Below are 7,424 nucleotides of genomic sequence, written 5' to 3'. Positions count from 1 at the left end.
CTATAATTTGTGTCGAGCGTTATTCTTCCAAAGTAAACAGGTTTAGCGCATACTTTATAAGCTTCAACCGATATAAATTTTGCAAATTGGGTACAACGTACAAGATGGATATAGTCCTTTTCTGGTTAGAAAAGATGCGTTATCATCAAGGCTATCATTACTTTATGAGCAAATTATTTTGATGGTTACTAAAATATTGGAATCGTCGTCGAGTTTTGATCACATATAGCTATTAAAAGTCTGGTTTTAATAACTAAATTATCTAAAATTTAGATTTCATACCATTTCGCCAAATTTAACAGTTAACCATGCCCCTTCATTTTGTCTCATGAATTGCGTGAGCATTCAAATCTGACATAATTAACGATCAAATCTAACGAAATGACTCGAAATCTAAATTTTAGATAATTCAGCGACCAAAATCAAGCTTTTAATATAGTTTATTGGCCAAAACTCAACTATTCTTAAAGTTTAGTCACCATCCGAATAATTTACTTCATTCATTCATTTGAATATTAACAAGAAAAGCTGATTTCTCTGCATCCATTTGTTGGGCTCGTGCCCAGTTTCCTGCCACCATAAAGAGAGAGCAGGTACAAATACAATAGCGCCATGAACATTTAATGTAAATAAATCTATCTTTTTGATCTATACGTGAGTTTGTCAACTCATATACTTAAATTAGAGCAGACACCACTGTTACACAAAATTTTTTGTACACAAAAGTGATATAAAATACATCAACCGGACGGGCCCCCTGATCCAATCCAACAAAGCAGACAGTTTTTGTTATCATGAGTGGCAAGAACGACGATGGAATTGGTGTCAACTAATGGGGCGGTGGCGGCGGCGGTGGCTCTTGCCCTTGGACGTTCTGTACCCGCTGGAAGGTCATTAATCATGACAACAACTCCTTTCTATTATTTTACTTTCAACAAATTTCTTTTTTTTTTTTTTTTGTCATAGGGTATATGGACCATGGACTGGTAATACCGTACTTTCAACAAATTTCTTCGGCCAACGGACTTTTCGAAATCCAAGATAGACGGTGTCAGGCAAATACCTCAACCCGACCAGCTTTCATTCTGAGCTCGCTCCATTTACAACCGGCTGCGCCCACAAAATCAAACTGTGCAAAAATTCCCCCCCCCCCCCCCCCCCCCCCCCCCCAACAACAGACTTGTCGTTTGATTAGCCACTTAAGCCTACGGGTATGTGCGGCCCATCCGGAAACATTGTCGAGTTCATGGACGAGCCTATTATATTTCTGTGCACACATGAATTTTTTGTTTGAAAAGTCCTCTGTCACAGATAAATCGAGTCCCCCCAGAAAGGAACAAAATTCACATGTAACAAAAAAACTAAGCAAAGTTCAAACAAATAAAAGGTGAAGTATCCAATTTTTTTTTTTTTTTATTGTCCCATTACTTTTGTGGTTAAAGAAGAAGCATAACATTTGCTAACAAAATACATTAGTGATGTATGCCTGGAGTGGTAACAAGCAGCGATCATCTGAACAAAAACCCTACCCGACAAGACCACAATAAACAAGCATCCACCACACAATGTGTGAAACAGAAAAAATGAGTAGTAAACTTGGTACTTCAGAGCAAGACCAGGATTACATGTTCCTTTGCAAGGTCTGGCCTTGTGAAGCTCTAGTTTGTCAACTTGTTCACATCATGGAAGACGAACCATCCTATTTACAGCTGAATCCAAAGCATCTACATTCCTCCTGAGGATTTTTCTTGAAAGTATTAAGGAAAGGAAAATTTTCAGATTGCACAGGATTGAAAATGTAGCAACAGAATAATTAGCTGAAACTTCTCAAAACAAGCATATAAACACTTGTTGAGGGCAACACAAAGTTTCACAATTTTGCCCAGCTGTATCCATCTGAATAGCGGAGGAAGCAAATTAAGTACCCAAGAACAACATAGTTCTTTAAAATATGGTCAAATCACATCTAGCAGGAAGGATAAAGGAAACAATGCAGAAATCTCCCTGGTACCTAACTTTCAAAATAAAAAAAATGCAGAAAGGTCAATCACCCACCCATGCATCTCAGACATAAAAGACGAGTGGAGGATGCCAATTGCATAATATGAGAAAAAGGATACAACTGCGAGGCAAGATTGTCAATCCCTTTCATTTCCTCGTTTAATCTGCAAAATAAGGAATCATTGCAAAGCAAATTAGCCATGTTCTGGGATGATAGGGTGTCAGAGAAAAAGAAAACATAGAGAAAGATCTTTGCAAATATGAGGGAAGTAAACACCCAGAAGACGAAAACGTATCCATAACATCATTCATAACTCCTAACACCAGCCTCAGCCTCTCTTTCCGGTTCCCAAAACCCCTCCATTAACATCCATTAAGGCACTGGGAAGGAAATTATCAGATGGAAAAAGGCAAACAGGAGCTCATAGCTTGTTATATAATTTTCCACTCTGAACTTTGTATGATGAATTCACAAAAGGCTTTAAGTACCAGTGAGTATACCTGAGACAGGAATTTATATAACGATTTCCTTTTGTAGCTGCATCAAGAGCTGGACCAAAAAAACAGTAGTATCCAGTTATATATGATATTAACATCCATTAAGCAACGTCATTCAAGTAAGATAATGATTACCAAAAAAACAAAAAGGTAGAATGAAAGAAAGATAAAAAAAAACAAGTAGATGAACTAAAAACAGAGAAGTCAGTTAGGCAGTATAAAAAGCCAAGAGATGTTGCATATTCTCATCTATGCATCTTAGAGAAAGTTCCAACCCACTCAAAAATTAATATCCTGATGTGACAATAGAAGATCCATTCCACAGATTTTACAAGTGCCAGGATCCATGGAACAAAGTTGCAATAATTGGCTGACTTAAGGTTTTCACCTTTTATCTCATTTTCCCTTCACTAAATGAAGTTGTGGATTGTTTTCCAACTTGAGGAAGGATCAAGGTTTTACCAATTTTCGATGCCTGTTGAGGATTCTAAAGCATATTTCAGGTATTTTAAACCAGGTAACTCCTATTGGTATTATGTTATGAAAAAAACAAATGGAGATGACTAGATTAACTTCAAAAGATGGCTAATAGGTAAATGCTGAAAGCTAAGCCTAGACAGGAGGTAGAACAAAGATAAGAAAACCAAATATTAATTTTGTAGTTTAAAAGATATGTTAATATGTTTTTACAAGAAAAGCATGTACTCCATGTAGCAGGAAAAGGAGTTGACATTGCATGCAGTACAAATGCCGCCTTTTCTATTGTCATAAGTAGGCAAGCTCCTAGTTAAGACATCAAGATGCGTAAAAAATGAAAGAAATGCACCATTGCTGGAAAAGAAAGACAGCCATGGAAGTACATATTGTTGATGAACAGACAATTTCCTATTAAGCAATGACTATTCGACCTCAGATCTCAGTGAATAACTCCCATGGAAAATGAGTTAGCCTGAAATACAATCTATAGCTGATAATCACGACCAATGTTGCCTATTAGGAACTCACAAGACCATGCTTTTTGTAGTCCCCAGAGGGAAAACAGGGAGGGCACTTGATAGCTGCTGATAGTCGATGCCCTCCCCAGGCTTGTAGAAAGTTCAAACAATTTGATGGGCAATGAAAATGGAATAGATATGCCTGCAAACTACATGAAAATAAGATGATAATTGAATCCTAAGTTTGTGGAATTTCCTACACGATATTGGTAGTTAGGAGCTATGGCTACTTCTGCTTCAAGTTTGTATTTAACCGTGGCTTAGTTTCATTTTCCATATTGGACCTTGCTGCCTTAGAAGGAAGCATCCCAGCACACGAGGCTAGATACTGGGACGACCAGAAGAAGGCATGGCATTGAAAACAAAACTTCCCTCAACACAATGAAATCCATAATGGTCATGGATGGTCAATGAACAGTTGACAAGAAGGGTTTTGGCTATATAAAACTGAAGAAGTCATGAAAAGAAAAACAACAAGAACTACAAAAACATCAAATTATGTAGCTAAACTTTTATTCAAGATAGCATGGAAAAAGCACAGTGACACGTGTCTCTCATTAGGAACTATTCTATTTAGCCTGGAAAAAAATCTGTTCTTTGAGCTTTACCAGATTCTTGAAGACGTCCAGCTGCATCACTGAAGCAACTCATGTGATCCACAGAAGTTCTTGTAACCTAGTGAAAATATAATCTCACTCAAAAAAAAACACACACACACACACACACACAAAAGAAAGAAGCCAATTTACTACGATATGCACAGCTGATAATCAATTTATCAACCCAAATATGACAAGCTTATCGAAAAATATCAACTTTAGCAAGCTCTACATTCTACACCTTGGATCAATAACACCAAACTACAACTTTTGTACTAAAAAAAAATCCCAAAAAGTCACAGAAAGACGATATAAAGCACATGAACAACTAAACATGTATATTCATGTTTAAGATTTCTCATTCTTATTCTTTATCATCAGGCAGGGAGGGGGATCACCAGGACTTGAAGACTGACCTCCTGCACTATAGAGCATGCATGATGCATCCGCTATTGGGATATCAGCCCAATTGCCATTTATGTTCCAGCATTGAATAACTTTTTCCAATAAAAAAAAAAAGTAAATCAACGACTTTTTTTATTATATATTTTTGCAAAATAATATCTCCAATTCAGGGGGAAAAAAATAATACAGTATATATATATTGGGTTAGCTCAACAAAGATTGTAACTTTCCTCCCAGAAAAAAGAGAAAAGTAAGAAACTGCTCCAATTAATTTCCAAGAGTTTCTCAAGCTGTTGCACAGTCGCTGAAAGTAAAGATGAAAGCTGATATCTAAGCAAAACAACTAAATTTAATTCACTTCCATTTTAAAATTAAAACCCAAAAAATTAAAAGAAAAAAAAGAACTTTTGACGAATTGGAGGGGACCTGAGAGAGAGCTAAACGGAGAGAAGCGAAGAGAGATGCGAAGCTCTGAGCGATCGCGACCGAATCTCTCTCCACCACTTCTACTGCTTTGAGTACATCCTTGCATTCAGGAAACGAGGTCGTTTTGGGTTCTTCCTTCTCATTCCTATTGACAGGATTTTCTTCTGCTGCTTCTTCTTCTTCTTCATTAAATTTGGGAGAAACGGAGTTCTGGTGACGTGGCTGTTGCTCATTGGTCCCAGGTTCCGGCGCTATGCTATCGTCCGACTCCATTCGCCTGGGGAAATCGTTTCTCAGTCGCAAGGTGAACAGTAGTTTAACCGTAGTGCACTCTAATTGATTTCGGGGCAAAATCGGAAAAGCACTTAACATGAATCTCTTTCCCCGTCTTCCTATGAAGGTTTGTCCCAAAAAAAAAAAAAAGGCAAAATATAAAGAGCAGACGGTGCCTCCGACTGAATAGTTACTTTTTGTAATTAACTCTTGTATTATCAAATGTTAATATCTATAAAATGTTACTGTTTGTTTAAAAAAAAAAAGATGGTGCCTCCGGCTAGTTCCATAACCTATAATTACCAGTAGATCCGTGATTGGTTCGGCATGCAACTTCGAGGAGTGAATGGCCCAAAAGGTCACTAAATTATTGAAAATGGCATCCTTTCGTCATCAAACTTTTTTTGTGATCCAAAAAGTAACGCACTAGCGAGGTCATTTTACTGATTTTTAGCAGTTTTTCATCCGGTGGCACCGGCAATGTGGAGTGGAGGAATATTTTTTAAGGGGCAAAAATGTCCAATAAAATATGACAAACCTGTTTTGTCCCCGCAAGCCGTGCCTTTAGATCTAAAACTTCATTGAGCCCTTCTTTCATCTATTAGACAAATCTTCTTTCATCTTCCCCACTCTTGCGGCTCACCACTTCAAAATCTACTCTTGTGGCTCTCGGAATGCCATGACTATAATAGACTCCGACAAGACTCTTATTTGCCTCCGCAACGCCTGCAATTTCGTCGGCAACCTCGTCAGGTTAAAAGGGCAGTTTCTTTTCGTCAACACCAACACCCTTTTCGACGAAATCAGCGAGGAAATGACGAAAGCTATTGGGATTAAGAATGACAAGTCGTGGCGTCTTGAAGGCTTTTTAACAAACAGTTCGAGTCCCAAAAAGTTTCGCGGCCGGAATAAGAAGTTGAACTTAGGAGCCATTCACGCTCCTGATTGTGTGGTGATTTTCGATACGGAGAGGAAGTCTTCGGTTATTTTGGAGGCTGAATGGTTGCAAGTTCCGATTGTGGGGCATGTTGATTCGAGTATGCCGTGGGAAACTTATAAGAAGATTACTTATCTGGTGCGTGCCAATGATTCAGTTCAATTTGTTTACTTGTTTTGTAATTTGATCACTAAAACTTTTTTGTATGAGCAAAGAAAAATGAAGACTGCACAAGGGGCAGATGATTTAACCGCTGGGACTCGGTGTGAACTCTACTAATTTTACTTTTTGTGTTCATTTTTGAAGAAAGAAGATTTCTCTCTGAATAGATGAAAGAGAGACTCAATGAACTTTTAGATCTAAGGGCACGGTTTGCGAGGGAAAAACAAGTTTGCCATATTTTGTTGAAAATTTTTGCCCCTTAAAAGATATTCATATTGCCAATGCAACCGGACGAGAAACCGCTAAAAATCGGTAAAATGACTCCGCTAGCTCGTTTTTGTGAGTTTAGTGACCTTTTAAGCCACAAAAAAAGTTTGATGGTCAAAGGGTGTCATTTTCAATAGTTTAGTGACCTTTTGGGCCATTCACTCCAACTTCGAGACAAGGCACTCCTAAGTGAAAAAAAATAATAAAGGATGGCTAAAAATTATTTGGAAAAAATTGTTCAAAACGTTCTTTATATTTTATAAAATGATTTTTTTCGTCTCTCACTATTAAAAGTATAATTTTATATACCTCACAAATTCACATCAGTCAAATTTGATCCCCTATTTAAGTTTTCAACTAATTTTTTTTATTGAAATCCACTATGTGCCTTGCACGTGATCATTTTTGAGGGGTCAAATTGTCAAATTTCATTTCACATAATTTGATCCATAGGTTCTCACATTTCACAAAATAAATTTTTTCGTCCCTCATATTTTGTAAAATAAATTTTTTATCCCTCACATTTCACAAAATGAATTTTTCATCTTTCACTAATCATGTGTGCGAATAGCTTTTTTTTGCTTTTTTGAAAATACATGTATATATCTATATAATTTCTTCTAACAATACGAATAGCACGTATTATACGTGATCATTTGATTTCATCTGTATTAACTAGTAAAAAGTCTTGCATTCATTGTCAAGTTGGCCAATAAAGCTATTCCCGATCAATATATATTCTTAATATATATTTCAAAAAATAAGCTATCCACGCAAATTCTTAATCCTATCACTCTTGTATTTTTCAGTAGAACAACTTTTCACCACCATCATATTGTCTGTCTACCCCTTGGGAGGAAT

General features: G+C 36.9%; 2 protein-coding genes across 4 annotated transcripts; one reads left to right on the top strand and one right to left on the bottom strand.

The window, feature by feature from the left end:
- Positions 1 to 1,388: 1,388 nt before the first annotated feature.
- Positions 1,389 to 5,339, bottom strand: LOC140004171 (uncharacterized). 3 transcript variants are annotated; one of them, XM_072061772.1, is made up of 5 exons: positions 4,925 to 5,339; positions 4,103 to 4,169; positions 2,503 to 2,551; positions 2,093 to 2,165; positions 1,389 to 1,747 (listed from the first exon to the last, which is right to left on the bottom strand). In XM_072061772.1, the coding sequence occupies exons 1-5, from the start codon at positions 5,294 to 5,296 to the stop codon at positions 1,700 to 1,702; spliced, it is 609 nt and encodes a 202-aa protein (XP_071917873.1). In that variant the 5' UTR covers positions 5,297 to 5,339; the 3' UTR covers positions 1,389 to 1,699. The 3 variants fall into 3 exon arrangements, with proteins under 3 accessions (XP_071917873.1, XP_071917874.1, XP_071917875.1); XM_072061773.1 differs by having other exon boundaries at positions 2,121 to 2,165; positions 4,925 to 5,336; XM_072061774.1 differs by lacking the exon at positions 1,389 to 1,747 and having other exon boundaries at positions 2,121 to 2,382.
- A 432-nt stretch (positions 5,340 to 5,771) lies between these two features.
- On the top strand, positions 5,772 to 6,532 carry LOC113704205 (small ribosomal subunit protein uS2m-like; the record flags this gene model as incomplete). The annotated part of the gene is made up of 1 exon (XM_072061180.1): positions 5,772 to 6,532. A coding segment is annotated over one exon (642 nt), but the record flags the coding sequence as incomplete, so codon positions are not given.
- Positions 6,533 to 7,424: the final 892 nt, after the last annotated feature.

The sequence above is a fragment of the Coffea arabica genome, chromosome 8e (assembly GCF_036785885.1).
Source record: "Coffea arabica cultivar ET-39 chromosome 8e, Coffea Arabica ET-39 HiFi, whole genome shotgun sequence".
Classification (NCBI taxonomy): Eukaryota; Viridiplantae; Streptophyta; class Magnoliopsida; order Gentianales; family Rubiaceae; genus Coffea; species Coffea arabica.
Note: the sequence above shows the minus strand (reverse complement) of the source record. Positions and strands in the feature narration are given on the sequence as shown.

Bases quoted from the DNA above. Each gene is read 5' to 3' on its own strand.
- LOC140004171 (XM_072061772.1), bottom strand. From the start codon at position 5,296: ATGTTAAGTGCTTTTCCGATTTTGCCCCGAAATCAATTAGAGTGCACT. The intron at 2,166-2,502 runs GTATACTCACTG...CTTATTTTGCAG, and splicing joins TATATAAATTCCTGTCTCAG to ATTAAACGAGGAAATGAAAG. The intron at 1,748-2,092 runs GCATCCTCCACT...AATACTTTCAAG, and splicing joins TTTCTCATATTATGCAATTG to AAAAATCCTCAGGAGGAATG.